We start from the raw sequence: 19,143 nt of genomic DNA, 5'->3' as shown, positions 1-19,143 counted from the left end.
GTCAGTAATTACTTCAGTGGCACCTAGGGAATTACTCGCCTTGCTGGATTTATGGAGACCTATCTGCACATTGCTATTTTTCAGAGCACAGGAAGTTCTTCCATTTCCATGTGCTGAAGCAATGCTTCCAGTTTGTGGATTTACACTTTGGGCTGTCCACGGTGCCTTGGACGATGGCTATAGTCGTAGCACACCTGCGCAGAGTGGGTATACAAGTGCATCCATATCTGGACAATTGGCTGATGAGAATACAAAGGCAGGCTGGCTGTTCAAAGAGTGATTCAGCTGCTGCAGAAGCTAAGCTGGATGGTCATCTTTCGAAAAAGCCACCTGAAACAGATGAAGATCTCAGAGTTCTAGGAGTCTGGTTCGACACAAGGGAGAACAAAGTTTCCTCCTGAAAGCTTATCGAGAAGCTTCTGTGTCAGATACGGGAGTTTCAGAGTGAGACAGTACTGATGGCCTGGCATTATTTTCAAGTGCTGGGATCAATGGTTGAAACCATGAAAGTAGTCCCCTGGGCAAGGGTGCACTTATGTCTGCTCCAGAAGGTGCTCCAGAAGGTGCTCTTCTCAAACTGGTGCCTGCAGAGGGATACGCTCCAATAGCTGCTACCTTGGACAGCAAAAGCACGTCATAGTCGAGCTTGGTGGTTGGAAACTAAAGTCTCTAACCAGAGGAGTTCCCCTATGCATTTCCACATGGGCGATCCTAATGACGGATGCCAGCCTATACAGCTGGAGTGCACATTGTGAAGGCCAACAGGTGCAAAGTCATTGGTCCTCTTCTCAGAGGAAGTGGTCAATAAATTGCTTGGAACTTAGAGCCAACTGTATGGCACTTCAGGCTTTTGGAAGTATGCTGCAGAGCAAAGCGGTATGAGTTTTCTCACACAACGTCAGTAGCCTATGTCATTGAAACATAGAAACATGATGGCAGATAAAGGCCAAATCCAGTCTGCCCAGCCGCAGTAACCATTATCTCTTCCTCTCTCTAAGAGATACCATGTGCCTATCCCAGGCTTTCTTGAATTCAGACACAGTCTCTGTCTCCACCACCTCTTCCGGGAGACTGTTCCACGCATCTACCACCCTTTCTGTAAAAAAGTATTTCCTTAGATTACTCCTGAGTCTATCACCTCTTAACTTCATCCTATGCCCTCTCAAATCGTCAAAGGGGCACCAAGAGTGCTACTATATGCTTGGAAGCCCAGATGCTGTTCCAATGGGCAGAGGCCCATTTCTAGGTGCTCTAAGTGGCACATGTGGCAGGAGTAGACAATGTGCAAGGGGATTTTCTCAGCCAGAAGACCCTAGATACCAAGGAGTGATCACTTTCTAAGGAAATGTTCACCTGCATTGTGAGTTGGTGGAGGCATCCAACATTCGCTCTTATGGCATCAGCGTCCAACAAGAAAGTGACTCAGTTCTTCAGTCGAAGATATGAACTGGGAAGTAAAGGCCTGGATAACCTGGTGCAATCTTCCCTTACCTTGTAAAAACAGACTGAAAGCCCACCTTTTTTATATATAGCCATTAATCCATAAATTTATCCCCACTGTTCACCACCCTTGCCAGCAGATAAACCATTCCCCCTAACTGTATCACCCCCCTGGCATCCTTTTTGTCTATCCTTTTAGATTGCAAGCTCTTTCGAGCAGGGGCTGTATCCTTCGTGACTCTGTACAGTGCTGTATACGTCTGATAGCGATCTAGAAATAATTAATTGTAGTAGTATTAGTAGGCAGGACTTTGTTATGTCTTCCCTTTGTGGCCCATGATAGGTAGACTTCTGTGAAGAATTAAGACGCACCAAAAGCTGGTGATTTTAGTAGCACCAGATTGGCTGAGGTAACCCTGGTATGCAGACCTGATCTGTCTGCATAAGGACCGAGGTCTCAGACTTCCATGTCATCCGTGATTGTTCATGTAGGGTCTAATATCTCTGCAGGATCCGGAACGTTTTGGTCTTACAGTATGGCTCTTGAGCACACAGTGGCAGCATGCATTGGCTATTTGGATGAAGTGATGTCCATCCTTCTAAGATATAGAAAGAAAGCAATTCTAGCTGCAAATGTGATAGCCTAGAAGTGTTTCCAAGCTAGGTGTGCTCAGAGGAGTGAGGACCCAAACTCTGCACTGATATCGGTGGTGCTTGCCTTCCAGAAGGACAGGAAAAGAGCCTAGTGTTTGGCTCCCTGAAGGTTCAGATTGCAGGGCTCTTGTATTTTGGGCCTAAGGTTAATAAGAGCACCATAGGAGTACATCCAGATGTTACCAGGTTTTTGAAGAGCACTTTGTGTCTCCGTCTTCTCGTGCAACAGTCTTTTCTGGCATGGAGTCTGGCTCCACAGGCACTAGCTAGAGCACCCTCTAGAGCAAGCTTCTCTGATGGATCTTGGAATCAAAACTGTGTTTTAGTGGCAATTATCTAAGCTCAACGAGTGTTGGAACTGCATGCATTGTTGTGTAGAGATCCCTTCCTCAGAATTCAGGGGTGGTCTTGCGCACAGTCTCATTTTTTTTTTTCTACCAAAATTGGTTTCCAGCTTTAATATTGATCAAGAAGTATGAATGCCTGCCTTCACTCCCACAGGATCGAGGAAGAATGATAAGGTGCCAAAATTGTTGGATGTGTGCAGAATATTTTTGCAGTATCTGGAGATTACAAATGAATTTTGACTGTCAGATCATTTTTTCGTACTGGTGAGGGCTACCTATACAGGCTGACCAGCCTCGAAAGCTGCCATTTCAAGATGGCTCTGTAAGGCCATTTCTTCAGCCTATATCGGAAGTGGAAAGTGACCACCAATATCCATCAAGACGCATTCCACTAGTAGAGTGACTTTCTCTTGGGCTGAATCTTCAGCAGGGTTTCCAGAAAAATGCACATTGTCCTCTTTTCGTATGTTCATGAAGTTTTACATGGTGGACATAATGCCCAAAATGGACTTTGCATTCAGGTCATCCGTACTGGCAGCAGGCTCATCTGCTCTGCCCTAGACTTTGGGCACTGCTTTAATACATCCCAAAGGCTCAGGAATAGTGTATGTTGCATTAGAAGGGAAGATTACGTTCTTACCTCAGTAATCTTCTTTCTAGTAAACAGACACTTTATTCCTGAAGCTCACTCTGTCTGATGTTAATTTGCCTGCTTACTGCTTCAAATGTGCCGGGTATTCCAGACATGTTTCTTTTCTTTATCCAGCTTTAACAAATATAGAGGATGCAACTGAGGTATTGAAGAATCTAGGAGGTATCTGTAGAATCTCCCTCACTCTTAGTGCAGGTAGTGCTCAAGTTGTTTGCTTTCACCTTGTCAAGGATTGCAAATAGTTATGTTTTTGATTCACATGTTATAGGTTATATGTTTTTTGTTAATGATATGAACAGAACAAACATGTTTCTCGGGGAATGTCACTGTACCCCTTCCTATTCTATTTCCTCTCCAGGGCTGTCCATTTGCTTTGGTATGAACTGGGGAAATGGAGAACAGCCCAGAGGAACTGGAGGCAGAGCAAAAGAATGCTAATGAGGCTCTCTACTAGAATTCTCGTGAGAAGGGGTTGAGTACCCAAAGGTTCAGGAATAAAGTGTCTGTCAACTAGAAAGAAGATTACCAAGGTAAGAACCTAATCTTTCCTACAGAGATAATGTGAGCTAGCAGACACCAATCACTTTTTAAACTCTAAATCATCTTTTGGTATAATAGACTTTGTGGTAGGTTTGTTTTTTTTGGTAATACTCATGTCCTGAATTGCTGTGTCAAGCAGAACACTGCAGCACTGAGAGCAGTGCACTGACCTGACAAAAACTCAAAGCTTAGATCCTGGCAGCCTTTCCCACAAGTCTTTCTGGCAGCCTGTACAAATTCATTGTAGGTGCAAACAACAGTTTTGAGGTCTGAGAGAACCTCAATCTTCCTGCTTATGCAGCAGTCACAGTCTGTGAACTGGAAGCATACCCTAGTCAGCTGGAGCAAGTTCTGGAAGGTCTCCTGAACTGCATCTTGCATCAGTTCAGGGGACTGAATCTTGCTGATAACTTTCTGACAACTGGATATCAGCTTTCGAGATTCAGCGCAGAGTGCATATTTCTCTTCAGAAAATTGCAATGCACATTTGTCCTGGAGATGTTTCAATCCATTGCCTGAAAATTCCTCTATAATTTTTTTTAACTCTTGTATATTATCTTGTAACTGCTTAAAATCAGGTGGCAGGTTAAATATTCTATCTTGTAACTGACTCAGAGCTTTGAAGTAGCATTCTAGACTAATAACACTTTCATTTGCCTGCAATTCAGAGTTCATATTTTTGTTGGGATTGTGCAAGCTGAAAGGGCTCAATTTAATAGATGATAAACTTACTGAAGAAGGAGGAACTGTCATTGGTAGTGACAGTGATATATTTTCTTCAGAATTAACATTTTCACCATCTGTCTCCATATCAAGGCCACGGAAACAGGTAGCATAAGACAAATGACAACTGCATTTCTCCACTTTCTCTTTTGGGACCGTTACTGTCTTAATGCTTGTAAAACCCAAAGAGCTGTCCACACTGTTACTTGCAGGGCTATTTTTGTCTCTATTATGATTGAAGCAGAAGAGTGACTGTTTAGAATGAATTGAAGGATCTTCTCTTGCAGCTCCTGAAATATTATTTTGGTGGAAAAAACGATATAATAGTTCCAAGAGAGGCTGCTGACTTCTCTGTAGTGTCCTTTCATGTGTTGACAGAGGAGTAGTGTGTAACCAAATCTGGTCATCACTAAACTCTAAGTGCAGTGAAGCTGTATCCTTTACAATTTGGCTATTATGAGTCTCTGGAGGATTATATGTTTTCTGAAGAGATTCCGAGGTTATGGGCAAATACTGGTTACCAACTTCAGGTAGAATGTCATCCAAAACCAGGGCATCAGAGTCAGTGCTTCCCAAGAGAGGCTCTCCACCTCTATGCACTGAACCTGTTTGCTGACCGTTAAAATATGATGCTGTATGACTTTGATTTTCTTTAAGTGCGGACATCATGGAACAGCAAGTAAGTATGCCAGAAATATTGCTTACGTCAAAATGCAACTCTGAATTAGAGAAACCAGAGCATTTCTTAATATCAGCCTCTCTAGAAGATCCATCTTCTAAGGTCTTGCAGCCTCTCTCTTGAAATAAAGCTTTATCTTCTTTGTCTATAATACATTGTATGTATTCTGTGTTTTCTAATTCATTGGAAGTCACTCTTTGCTCATGCCATTTGCTCTCAGATATAGAGGAAGCTGCTTCTGAATACACTAGCTGTCTATTTCTACCCTGAGTCACTGGAACAAAAGACATTTCAACACAAGGGCTTAAAATCTCTGCCTGGCTTACATTATCAAGTGCATTACAGAACTCTGCTCTCCCTTGTGTTTTCACATTACATGTTATATTTTCTCTACTGTTCTGTTCATGTTTTACTATACTTTTCACGGAGTTATCAGTTTCACAAAGTGTAAGATTGTATTGAGAAATATTCCTCCTATTTACTTCAATCTGTCCTTTCTGAACATTTGAAGTGATGCCTTCCAACCAAGAAGTTACTTCAGAGTGACAACTTCTCTCCTCTTGGTCTGACAGACACAGAGGATTGAAAGGATGTTTCTTGGCATTTACACCAGCTTCAAAATAAGAGGTTGGTTTAGTTTCCTGTTGACCTGTGACACCGACAGCTGTAACTGAATGGCCAGCAGCATCGGCCACTGATTTAGTTTCCATGGTGTCGGGCTCCATTTCCATCAAGTTGGAGGTAGAGTTTTTATTTTGGGTTTCTTTCCAGTCTGTGGAGTGGGCAAGTGGTTTGGTTTCCAGGAGTCCAAGTTCTCCTTCAGGGCCTTGCAGGGAAGAAATGGTTGGAGAATAAGAGAGTGAGGACAAGCAGGGCTCTCTTTCATAACAGCATACATGATCAATGGTAACTAAGGAGCAGGAGGGTGAAATGGGAAATGTAACCTGTGAGGTGTAATTTGTCTGTAAGAAAGATCTTCGTTTTCTTAGGCTCTTTGCAGGACTTTCTGTTTCTTTTCCTCTTCCTTGTTCTTGTTTGTTTTGCCTTAGCATGTAATTGTCTATAGAATTAAAGCAGTGGGAATCATTTAGATAAGAGAATTTATTTGCATACTCCATAGAGACAGCCTTAGAACCTACAAAAAAGGGTACAATGATATAAAATGTACAATTAAAGCACCATGAATAAATAACAGCACTAAGTAAAAGGAGCATGACCAGTGAATACATTTCAGGCTGTTCTGTAAACATGATCTTACCACTTACTCAAAGGAATTTGTTTTGCCATTTCTTACTCTTTTTACTTCATCAAATCATTTGAGAAGCACTTGTCAGATATCTTACATTTCTAATCCCAAACCTTGGAAAACATGCACTACATTGCAAACCTTAATCAAGTATGCTCCAGCTATATGACTATTGTGCTCAGCTCAAAAATCTGCATGGGAAGGTTCCTTAATCGACGACTGCTTTTAAGTTTACAGCCGCTGCTGCTGGTTTAGGAAAGCATACCAGCAGCGGTGGGGAGGTGAGGTGGCAAGATACTCGATGGCATTGGTGTGGAGGGAGGGAAAAGGGAGCAGATTCTGATGGAATTGGTGTGCGAGAAGAGGGATGGAGGGACAGAAGGGGGAAGGATACCATATGGAATTGGGTTGGAGGGAGAGAAAAGGGCAGATGCTGATGGAAGTGGGGTAAAGGGAGAGAGAAGGGGCAGATGCTGATAGAAGAGGGGTGGATGGAGAGAGAAAAAGGGCAGACATTGGATGTTAGTGGGGGGGGAGCCTATGCTGGATGGAAGTAGGGAAGGAAGAGAGAAGGGAGCATATGAAGGAAGGAAGTGGGGGAGGAGAGAAAAAGGGGAGCAGACAATGGAAGTGGAGAGGGGACAGTTGCAGGATGCAAATGGACAGAGGAGAAGATGCTGGATGGAAGGGGTAGAGAAAGAGGACATATGATGGAAGGAGGAGATAAATAAAAAGGGCATATACTGGATGGGGGAAGAGGATAAAGTTAGTGAAATATTGGAGTGGGTGAGGGAAAGAGGTGGCAAGCTGTAGTTAGATACAGTGAAAAGAGATTTTGAGGACTGGGTAGTAAGAATTTAATCTAGACAGATGCAGAAAATAAATTGAGAAGGAAGATGAGGGATGAAAAGGATAGGGAAGGATAGGAAATAGTGAAATGCCAGACCATGGGAGTGTGGGAGAAGGAAGGAAAGGGGAGGAGAAAAATGCCAGACCATTGGGGAGGGGAGGAAAGGGAAGAAGATGGATGCCAGACCAATGGGGGTAGCGGGAGAGATGGAAGGGGAGGCAGGAAGTTTCTGCCCCCCCCCCAAACTACTGAAATATCCAGAAGGAGAGAAGATGCCCTATAAAAGGGGAAGAGAGTAGATGTAAGGAAGAGAGAGAAAAGATGAGGAAAGTAGAAACCAGAGAAGACAAAGGTAGGAAAATTAATTTCAATTTTTTTATTTTTATTTTTTGCTTTAGGATAAAGTAGTATTTTATTGGACTAATTGTAATACATTTTTGACTAATTCAGAGATCAAAACCCCCTTCCTCGGGTCAGGACAGGATACCGTAACAGCAGTATATTTTACTGACCTGAGAAAAGAGGTTTTGGCCTCTGAAAGCTAATTGAAAAATGTATTAGTCCAATAAAATGGTATTATCATATTTGTTTTATTCCACTCCCCCTCCTTTTGGCCCCCTTTTACGAAGCCACTCATAGGAATTCTATAAACCCCAGAGCTTTTACTGCCAAGGCCAGTGATAAAAAAGGCTAATGCGGCTTCATGCTCATAAAATTTATATGTTGGAGTGTTGGAGCTTTTACTGCTGTGGCCTACAATAAAAAACCCTAACAAAGCTTCATAAAAGGAGGGGTTTATTTGTTAATTTGTAAAGTAATGATTGCTATTTCTCTGTTTTTTCAAATTTACATCTGCTATCTTTAAATATTGCACAATATTAGGGGACATGCATCAATGTTTCCGTTTCTGTGATGTTGCATTTTATGCAAAGTCCAGCTCCTTGGTGGTTCAGTTTAACTTTTGTCTACATACTTTTGTTTTACCCCCCACCCCTTTTTACAAAATCATAGCGCAGTTCTTAGCGTCGGTCATGGTGGTAACAGCTCTGACGCTCATAGGAATTCTATGAGCGTTGGAGCTGTTAGCACCATGGGCAGTGCTAAAAACCGTGCTATAGTTTTGTAAAAAAAAAAAAAAAAAAGGGGGGTGGGTTAGTTTATGGTTACATAATCCATATTGGGCGAAGGTGTTTTCTTTATTCTGTGTGTACAAAAGACATGGTTCTCTGTTAGCTGTTGATTGTGCAGGATCAATCTGTACTAGTATGCTTTCTTTTAATCTCTGGGGAAAGTCTTTCAAACTTTATTTACTATAATCAATGCTTCTGTACTGTACAGTTGTGAAATTCTTGAACAGTCAAAATAATGAGTTTAATTTTTAAAATGTTGGCACAATTTTGTTCCCATCGTAATACACTTCCCCCTCCCTATTCGCAGTTTCATTGCTCGCGGTTTCGATTATTCGCGGTTTTTTTCCCCCAGGCCATCGAGCGTCTCTCCGGGGGGGGGGGGGCCCGGAGAGACGTTCGTTGGTAGCCCGCATTTAAAAAAACGGCCCCGGGACTTGGATCGGGGCAAGGAGGGAGGTGAAGGGTGCCCATTGGTGGCAGAGGAGGGCCATTGGAGGCAAAGGGGGGCCATCGGAAGCGGAGGGGAGCCATCGTAGGCAGAGGAGGTAAGCAGCTGCCCCAGCAGCATGGACCTTACCTGGTAGTCTAGCGGACAGGCAGGGCAGGAGTGATCTTCCTACACTCTTGCCCCTGTTGTAGTCTCGTGAAACCAAGGGAACTCACAGCACGGCTCTGCATGGAGCAGGAGTGTAGGAGGATCGCTCCTGCCCCGCGTCACCGCTAGACCACCAGGTAAGTCCGGGGGTGGGTCAGAGCCGGCCCAAAAGTTATTTGTGAATTTTCCCTATTCGCGGGCTGGCTCTGCCCCTAATCCCCATGAATAGGAAGGGAGAAGTGTATTATTATCAGTTATGTTATATCATCAGCATACAATGTACTATCAACTACACTATCAGACTAATTTTTTTCTAATTTGTTCTCTGGAGTAAAGAAATAGAAGATCATTAAACAGATAATGTATGCTTTGCACACTCCTGGGACAGAATCTGCCATCACATTGCCACAGTAAAAATAATCCCAGGAACATATTTCAGAGGTTATCACCTCTCCGATTTAAAGTTAAGAAGCTAAATCTATTCCCTTCTTCTGTGACAATGAGTTTCCTCACCTGATACTGTTTCAGTTGGTGTGAGCCTATCTGCTGCATCAAAGAATTCCTCCTCTGAGCTGCTGTCCCCAAAACCAGGGGGAGGGTCCAGAATGAGTGTTTCCACCTCACTGGTCTCAATCACATTACACTTCTTCTCCTCTTCTGAATCTATTAGAAGACTATTGAAATAATTTTTATCTGGGCTACTGTCTTTATCCAGGCTGTTTGCAGGGGAAACATTTGAACACAGGCTATAATATTCCATGACATTGCTATCATACAGTCGACAGCCCAGACTAAAAGCACTCAGTTCATTTTCCTCCTTTGGTTCCATGTCCCCTGGACACCCGGAAAAATCTTTTTGTTCAGTTCCACTCTCATCTCTCTGTGATGTCTGCAGGAAACACAGAAAGGGATCAGAGCCTGCCTTTTCATTTTCTTTTTGCTCTTCTTCACCTTCACTATAGAAAACACTTTTGTCTTCACTATGGATTTCATCTAAACTGGGTACATAAAAGTGGAAAAACTCAGGTCTACTTGAAGAACATGCTTCCAGGTCATCCTCTTCCAAAGCATCCATAGAATCACTGGACCAGCTGATCATACAGCTTCTGCCTTCTGTATTAGCAGAATCGGAGGCCTCAGAGGTGCTGTCGGTCCCTTTGGTGATGCTGTAGCATTTCTCTCTATTATAATCTCCTGGGTTTTTACAGTCTTGATCAATTTCATCCAGTTTTCCCTCCTCCTCTTCATGCAAAGTCTTTATGTTGTACTTCAGCAGATGCATATCTGAAGAAATGTCCAGTGAAGAGTCTATTTCAGAGGACTCTTCAGAGTCACTACATCCTCGAGATTCATAACCTTAAATGTAAAACAAACAGTGTTACTACTTCAGTGCAAACTATGTGCAACGTGGAGGGGCATAATAAAAAAAAAGTCTAAGTCCCCTTTTGGCCTAAGGCCTTCAACGTTGAAAGTAGAAGCAGGGAAAATGTCCATTATCAAAAAAAGTCCAAAAGGAGGTTTTTTTTTTATAATGGCCTGCCTCTACGTTCAGCTGTTTAAACGCCCAGACCACCACTACGTCTACATTAACAACATATAATCAACTTGAAAAAAGCCTAACTCCCAAACGCCCAAAACAAGAGCGTTTAGGTGAAGGAGGAGCCAGTCCTTCGCCTAAAAGCTGGATTCTGTAACCCGTGTCTGTCAAAAACAACACCGGTTAAAGAATCCCTCCCTACGATGAAGATCGGGGCAAGAGGGAGCCCAAGCTGTCTTGCCCCGGCGATTCACCCCCCCTGCCGATTACGATTGGGCAAGAGGGAGCCTCCTGCCCAGGCGAACCCCTTACCCCCCACCCCCACTAAGATACGGGAAGGAGGGATCCCAGACCCTTCTGCCTTCGAAGCACTCCCCTCCCCTGAACGCCCCCCAAACCCCCAATTGGCCCCCCTCTCGCCGAACCGCGAGATCCAGCAGACCCCTCAACCCCCCATCCCCAATCCCCCTCCCCATACCTTAAATTAGTTGGACGGATGGACGGGTGCCAGCCATCCATCTAAAAAGTGGCCTAAATGGGTATGGACGATCAAAAAGCCTGATCCCAACTGGCCCAAGTGCCTAAGGCCCCGCCCACAGGTGAACCAAGCTGTCTAGGATGATAAGAAGGGAGCACCCCAAATAACAGTTCTGGTGCAAATCAAATGGTCATCCGCCAGATATTGCTAATATAAGAAAAAAGTCTGGTCCAAAAAGATTGAACATTCGGACATGACCAGAACATATGGCCCAAGGTAGCATCCAAATGGCCACATTTATCACAAGTTGCATTTGGTCGAAACTGAGCATGACAGGCCCTACTAGGTGATCTGTAAAGATGAAATACCAGTTTATAATGCATTTCCCAAAAATACACAAATTTCCGCAGAGAGGACAATTTAGTTATAGCCTGCAAGATAAATCTGATAAATGCACATTTAGATCTTGGGACCATGGTGAGGCAAGGGAGTCTTATCCTTCAAATACCGATGATTGAATTTGAGGGGTACTTTCATCTGCGAACCAAAGGTATAGGTCGTAGACAGCAATTCCTGCCTACCAGAACACAGGTTTTCTTTCTGTAACAAGACCACATAGTGCCGAATTTGCATATAGGCAAACCAATCTACACCAACTAAACCATAATCTCAACACAGCTGCTCAAAAGATTTCATGGTGCCATCCTCCTGTACCAGATGAAACAAAAATTTCAACCTCCTTGCCTTCCAAAGCGTGAAACGTGAGCCCTCCATATCAGGCAAAAAGGCCCTATTTAATCTAATAGGCAAAAAGGGTGACTCACGGTCGCTAATGCTATGAAACCGGCACACTCATATCCAAACCTTACATAATGGTAGTTAAAGGACTCGCAACATCAAATTAGAAAACAATACCTGAGGGACAATACCTGAGGGTCAAAGGACTTTTGTGGCTGTTCCCGCGCTTCCCGGTCTCCTACAGCAGTGGCGAATCTTCAGACTTTACCTGCAGGCACTTACCGAGACGAACCCTTGATGTCATTGGGTCTGTCTCGTATTGGATTTAAACAGCGCCGCCACGCAGCTGCAGGGCTTGGCAGAAGGGGTGTGCCCAAAGGGGCACGCCAAGTCCCTTGGGAGCCCCTTGAAGCCACGAGGAGCTGGGGAGCAGGAATTGAACGTTTGATGGTAACTATATACTGTTAATGTTTGCTTACAATGGGGAAAAGGAAAATCAAACCGAAAAGTTCAACACCAGCCATTTCTGGCCCCATGGATTAGCTACTGGGAACTTTTCTGTTGCACCAATCAACATGAACTCTTCCTTGTCAGGGGCCTCTATGAGTCCTCTCGAAAGATCTCCTCCCATTCATCCAGTATCTGGTGACAGTAGGAACATCCTTCCTGCTATTTCCCCCGAACAGGCGGTAGCCTCCACTCAGACTAATAAGCTTGTATATTCTGTAATACCTATGGGGGTAATAATAAAAAAAAAAAGTCTAAAAAGTGTCCTAAATGGCTACTTGGACGATCAAAAAGCCTGATCGTCCAAGTACCCATAACCAAAGCTGGTTTTTAGACGTATCTAAAAACAGCTTAGGCCTTTCCCCTGCCTCTAGACGCACAGAGAGAAAAGAGGTGTGTTTAGAGGAGGGAAAAGGGCGGGCAGTGGGAGGGAGGTGGGCCGACCTACACCTAGGCATACAACAGGTATAACCAAAACATTTACAGGTTGCCTAGTCGGCACTTAGAACTTTTTGACTTAGACGTAGTCAAACCAGGTCTAAGTGCCGAAAAAGGGGCCGCTGAGCTGATTGCCGCTGGCGCCATCAGTTCAGCAGCCCGGCAACCTACCCACCACAACCATTGCGGCAGGAGAGATGCCTCATCTCCCCTACCGCGATCCCATCACTCCTCTACCCGAACTGCCGCAACCCGCGGCAGGAGAGATGCCCTATCTCTCCTGCCGCGGGTCGCAGCAGTTCTGGTAGAGGAGTGATGGCATCACGGTAGGGGAGATGAGGCATCTCTCCTGCCGCGATCCATCACCCCCCCCTCGCAATTAACATCGGGCCAGGAGAGAGCCCAAGCTCTGCTGGCCCGCGGCGACCCCCGACTCATTCGGGCCAGGAGGGAGACCAAGCCCTCCTGGCCCAGGCAACCACCCCCCCATGACTCGTTCGGGCCAGGAGGGAGCCCAAGCCCTCCTGGCCCCGGCGACCACCCCCCCGTGACTCGTTCGGGCCAGGAGGGAGCCCAAGCCCTCCTGGCCCAGGCGCCCCCCCCCCACGCGACTCGTTCATGCCAGGAGGGAGCCCAAGCCCTCCTGGCCCAGGCGCCCCCCCCCACGTGACTCGTTCATGCCAGGAGGGAGCCCAAGCCCTACTGGCCTTGGCAACCACCCCCCCATGACTCGTTCGGGCCAGGAGGGATCCCAGGCCCTCCTGCCCTCGATGCAACTCCCTCTCCCCCCAACAACCACCCCCCCAGAACCCCCGATTGCCCCCCAGCCGACCCGCAACGACCCCCCCAGCCCCACCCCCCTTCCCTCAAGTTTGCCGGACAGACGGGTGCCAAACCCGCCTATCCGGCAGGTAGCAAATGGCAGAATGGGGCCGGATTGGCCCAGCCGTCCCAAAGCCCTGCCCACAGGTGGGGCCTAAGGCACCTTAGGTCTTACCTAGGTTTGGCACCCGTCTGTCTGGCCAACTTGAAAAAAGGTACAGGGAACGGGGGTGTGGGTGGGGGGGTCGTGGGGTCAGCCGGGGGGGTCGCGGGTCGGCTGGAGGCGGCGATCAGGAGTTCTGGGGGGGCAGTCATTGGGGGGAGGGGGGTTGCATCGAGGGCAGGAGGGCCTGGGATCCCTCCTGCCGTAATGTAGTACGGGGTGGGGGTAAGGGGTCGCCGGGGCCAGGAGGGCTTGGGCTCCCTCCGGGCCTGAATAAGTCATGGGGGGGGGGTCGCCTGGGACAGGAGGGCTTGGGTTCCCTCCTGGCCTGATCGAGACGCGGGGGGGGGGGGGTTGCCGGGGCCAGGAGGGCTTGGGCTCCCTCTTGGCCTGAACGAGGCGCGGGGGGGTGGTCGCCGGGGCCAGGAGGGCTTGGGCTCCCTCCTGGCCCGAACGAGTCGCAGGGGGGGTGGTCGCTGAGGCCAGGAGGACTTGGGCTCTCTCCTGGCCCGATGTTAATCGGTGGGGCAAGAGGGTTTGGGCTCCCTCTTTTCCCGATATTGTAGGGGAGTTGGCAGGGCAAGAGGGCTTGGGCTCCCTCTTGCCCCGATATCATCGGGGGGCCGTGGTTGGCCAGGGCAAGAGGGCTTGAGCTCCCTCTTGCCCCGATGTTGTCGGGAGGGGGTGGTCGCGGTTCAACATGGCAGGAGGGCTTGGGCACCCTCCTGCCTCGATGGTTGTGGCGGGGGGGATTCTGTAATCGGTGTTGTTTTTGACAGACACTGGTTACAGATTCCAGCTTTTAGGTGAAGGACTGGCTTCTTCTTCACCTAAAAGCCCTTCTGTTGGACGTTTGGGGCTTAGGCGTTTTTTTGTTTCATTATGGCTAAAAAGTGTATACGTCATGTAGGTGTACTTGTAGATGTAGTGGAGATTGGACGTTTAGGCAGAGGAAGGCCATAATCAAAACAAGGACGTTTGTTTTGGTTATGGACACTTTCTCTGCTTCTGCATTGAACGTTTAAGGACTTAGGCCAAAAGGGGACTTAGACGCTTTTTTTGATTATGCCCCTCCACGGCTTTAGACTTTTCAGGTTTAGTGGAGGAACATTCTCCTACGGTGGAAGCACAAGATATTACTCTCAAAGACTTGTGGTTAGGCATTACTAGGGTTGAAGGGTTTCTTAGGTCAATGATGAAACAAATGGGTGATTTTTCACTATCTGTTTCTTGTAAACTAGAAAATGTGTATTCCAATCTAAATTGTTTGGATAAATGTTTAAATGTCATGGAAGCTCAATGTAACACATTGCAAGCTGTCTCAGTCTCCGCTGTTAAGGATGCAACTGTGATTCATGCTAAAATAGAATCTATGGAAAATATGAATAGAGTGAGAAATCTCTGATTGGTCAATTTCCCTGTGACTCATTTATTAGCACCTGAAATATTGTTAAAAAAAATACCTTAAAGAAGTACTGGGATTGCCCAATGCGGAGAATTTTCCAATAAATAATTATTACTATGTACGTCAAAAGAAAAAAGAATCCGCCCAGGAGGTGGATTATCTGGTCACAACAGAAATTAATTTAACTGAATTTTTGGAAGATACACAAGATGTGATTCAGAATCGATCTACCTTGGTGATAACATGCATGAGTGAGATAGATAAAATGTTAATCATGAAACTTTATTTTAAAAATAGATTAACTAAATTTTGTGGTGACTTAGGATTTTTCCTGATGTCTCCAAAGCTACTCAATGTAGAAGGAAAGAGATTTTGAGGTTAAAACCTAGAGTTTTGGCTCTGGAGGCGTCTTTTTATTTAAAATTTCCTGATGTATCCCTAAAATAGTAAGGAATGATACAAGGTTCACGTAGTTGAACTGAGAATTATTTCCTTTATCTTTTCTTTATTTCTGGTTGAATATAGAATCTTGTCTCCCCATTTAGTAATGTAATGTAATGTAATTCATTTCTTATATACCGCTACATCCGTTAGGTTCTAAGCGGTTTACAGAAAATATACATTAAGATTAGAAATAAGAAAGGTACTTGGAAACTTCCCTTACTGTCCCGATGGCTCACAATCTAACTAAAGTACCTGGAGGGTAATAGAGAAGTGAAAAGTAGAGTTAGAGGAAAAATAAAAATAAAATAAACATTTTAAAAAGACAGCATTGATCTAAATACTTTGGAAGGTAGAGGAGAGGAGAGAAAGGAATAGAAGCAGAATGGGTCAGCGTCAGTGATGAAGTGGAGCAAGTAAGTTTAGGAGGAGCGATTGACATATCCAGAAAGGGCTTCTTCAGGGAAGAGACTTGGCCGACAGTCCCAGGATGCCTATGTCTCCTCCCCTGCGATGTTCTCCCATCCATGCATTCCCTCCCAGACATACTGCCCGTGCCCCAGCCGCTCCAAGGAGGCTGCCCCAGATGAGGTCCACGGTGAATGCAGGATTCTCTCCTCTGCGGGAAAGCCGCCCGGAGCCGACAGTCGATCTTCATAGCGGATTGCAGAGGGGGAAGAGTTCACACTCTTGGTAGGATCGGGTCTGAGTGCTCTCGGTGGTTGTGGCTGGTCTCATTGCTGCTTAGGTGTAAAAGCAGTTGATCTCCACTGCTGCTGATATTTAAAAGCAGGCAGATTGATCTCTCCAATGGACTGCAGGGGGAGGAGTTCACGCTCCTGGCAGGATCGGGTCTGTGGGCTCTTGGTGGTCGCTGCTGCTTGTATGTAAAAGCAGTTGTTTTTCTACTGCTGCTGATATTTAAAGCAGGTAGATTGATCTCTTAAACGGGATATAGGGGGAGGAGCTCACATGCCTGGTTGGATCGGGGCAAGGGCTCCTATTATAGGCAGCTGGTCATGCTGCTACTTAGGTGTTAAAGCAGTTGATCTTCCTAGCGGACTGCAGGAGGTGTGGAGCTCACACTCCTGTCATGATCTGGTCTATGGGCTCTTGGTAGTTGCGGTTGGTCCCAATGCTGCTTAGGTGTAAAAGCAGTTGTTCTCCCACTGCTGCTGATATTTAAAAGCAGGTAGATTGATCTATCCAATGGAATGCTGGGGGAAGATCTTATATGTCTGGTTGGATCGTGGCAAAGAGTTCCCGGTAGTGGTGGCTGGGTCTATTGATGCTTAGGTGTAAAAACAGTAGATCTTCTTATCGGATTGTAGGGGGGGTGGATCTCACATTCCTGGCAGGTTTGGGTCTGTGGGTTCTTGGTGGTTGCGGATGTACCCGCTGCTGCTTAGGTGTAAAAGCAGTTGTTTTCCCAATGCTGCTGATATTTAAAAGCAGGCAGATTGATCTCTCCAACAAATTGTATGGTGAAGAGCACACACATCTGGCTGGATTGGGACAAAGGCTCTCGATAGTGGCGGCTGGTCTTGGTGCTGCTTAGGTGTAAAAGCAGTTGATCTCCTACTTCTGATGATATTTAAAAGCAAGCATATTGATTTTTCCAACGGAATGCTGGGGGAAGAGCTTACTTGTCTGGCTGGATCAGGGCAAAGGGCTCTCGGTAGTGGTGGCTGGTCCTGTTGCTGCTTAGGTGTAAAAAACAGTTGATCTTCCTAGTGTACTGCAGGGGGAGGTGGAGCTCACACTCTTGGCTGGATCGGGTCTGTGTGCTCTTGGTAGTTGCGGATAGTTCCGCTGCTGCTGAGGTGTAAAAGCAGTTGATTTCCCACTGTTGCTGATATTTAAAAGCAGGTAGATTGATCTCTCCAATGGACTGCAGAGGTTGGTGGGTTGGTCCCGTTGCTGCTTAGGTGTAAAAGCAATTGATCTCCCACTGCTGCTGATATTTAAAAGCAGGCAGATTGTCCAGGGAGAGGAGCTCTGCACTCAAACTGCCATCCTCCTTGCCTCCAAGTTCCGGAATTTAGTGGGCTTAAAAAGGATTTATGTATGATGAATTATGTAATGTGTATGTAGATTCTCTTTTTTTTCCTTTATATAATTCCATTATATAATATAATGTATTATTCAAACTATAATTAAAAAAAAAAAAAAGAAAACTGAGAAGAGGAAACCGAGTGGACATAAGCACTGAAGTGTTCCCTCCAGAAACAAGAGAGTTCCAAAGGCATTTTGGTGAAATCCCGTAGTGCCCTGGAAAAAATCGTTGATGTGGCACATGCCACATCCAATAGTGAGGTGGCAAAGATTCAACAAGCCTAGGCCCCCTTTATAGCAAGGGCGAGCCGCTTGCGAATAGGAAAGCCGTGCTTGGTGACCACGCCAAAGAAAATGTTGAATAAAGTGAGTAAATTTAGTCTCATCCCGGTGCAACAAATATAAAGGAAGCACCTGGAAAAAATATATAGCCAAGTAAGGCAACTCTCCCCATTAAAGACAGGGGAAAGGCCTGCCATAGATGCTCTACATTTGAATGTAGAGCGCAACAGTGGCTCTACATTCAAGGCATATAAAGCAGCAAGATCAGAAGGAATGATCACACCGAGATATTTAAGGGATCTCGAGACCCACTGCAAAGGAAAGGAAACCCCCCCCCCCCATTGGAGACAAAGGGCCGGATGAGAGGGCATGGCAACCGATTTGTCCAAATTAATAGATAACCCCGAGTAAAACCTATATTCAGCTATGAGATCTAATACCACTGCCAGAGAATGAACCGGATTTGTAAGAATAAGCATTAAATTGTCAGTGAAAGCCAAGGTTTTGAGCTCCTGTCCTGTTATACTCAACCCACAGACTGCGTCAAACTGCCGCAAAGTATACAACAATGGCTCAAAGGTAAGAATGAAAAGCAAGGGGGAGAGGGGGCAACCCTGGCACATTCTATGTCTAATAGAAAAAGTGTCCGAAAGTGCCTCATTAACCAAAAGAGCGGCTGTCGGATTAACATATAGAACGTGTATCGCAGTCAGATAAAACCCTGAGATACCAAGATATTCCAGCGTGTATAAATAAGACCACGAAACACTGTCAAATGCTTTGGCCACGTCTAGGCTGACAAACAGGGTCGGAAGATCAGCAAACTGAGTATGGGCAAGGGCCAACATGATCTTGCGAACATTTAACACATTTTTTTAAAAATTCCTATTTTATAAAAGTAACATAGATGCTTACATGCCTTTAGGCACCCGAAACCAGCCTCAATAGCACATAAATGTATATGCAAGTATTTCTATCTATCCGTTGCCTTGTTAGGCAGACTAGATGGACTATGTGAGTCTTTAACTGCCAACATATGGAGTCACATGACGCAATGAGAAGGTGAAGACATGTTCTCTACCTGCTCCGGGGCTTGACCCTCCATTACGGACAAATTTTATGAATATTGTAGGTTTTCCCAGGTTTAAGCTCTCACAACAGGCCTCTAATTCTATGGACAAATACTTTACGAGATCTCAGGACCCTATGTCTACCAAATCTGCCCAAAGAGATTGAGATCATACATGGCCTGGTGAGAGTAAGATGGCAGAGCCTTCACCAGCAGCAGTGTCGCAGTTCACAGAAGCAGCTCTGAGCGATCTGAAAGCGGTGGTAGCTCAAGCTCTTGGACCACAGATTGCCCACTTTCCTCTCAGTTAACTCATTTAGAAGAAGTCTTTTCTGAGGCAACGACGCGAACG

General features: G+C 45.6%; 1 protein-coding gene across 2 annotated transcripts in view; it reads right to left on the bottom strand.

The window, feature by feature from the left end:
• Window positions 1-1,069: 1,069 nt before the first annotated feature.
• FRMPD1 (FERM and PDZ domain containing 1) overlaps window positions 1,070-19,143 on the bottom strand; it is a 304,447-nt gene continuing 286,373 nt past the window's right edge. For both annotated transcript variants that reach the window (XM_033917490.1, XM_033917500.1), the window contains 2 exons: window positions 9,370-10,212; window positions 1,070-6,170 (listed from right to left, as the gene is read on the bottom strand). In XM_033917490.1, coding sequence (XP_033773381.1) covers window positions 3,745-6,170; window positions 9,370-10,212 — 3,269 coding nt within the window. In that variant the 3' untranslated portion in view covers window positions 1,070-3,744. The remainder of the gene's footprint in view (window positions 6,171-9,369; window positions 10,213-19,143) is intronic.

The sequence above is a fragment of the Geotrypetes seraphini genome, chromosome 1, assembly GCF_902459505.1.
Source record: "Geotrypetes seraphini chromosome 1, aGeoSer1.1, whole genome shotgun sequence".
NCBI lineage: Eukaryota > Metazoa > Chordata > Amphibia > Gymnophiona > Dermophiidae > Geotrypetes > Geotrypetes seraphini.
Note: the sequence above shows the minus strand (reverse complement) of the source record. Positions and strands in the feature narration are given on the sequence as shown.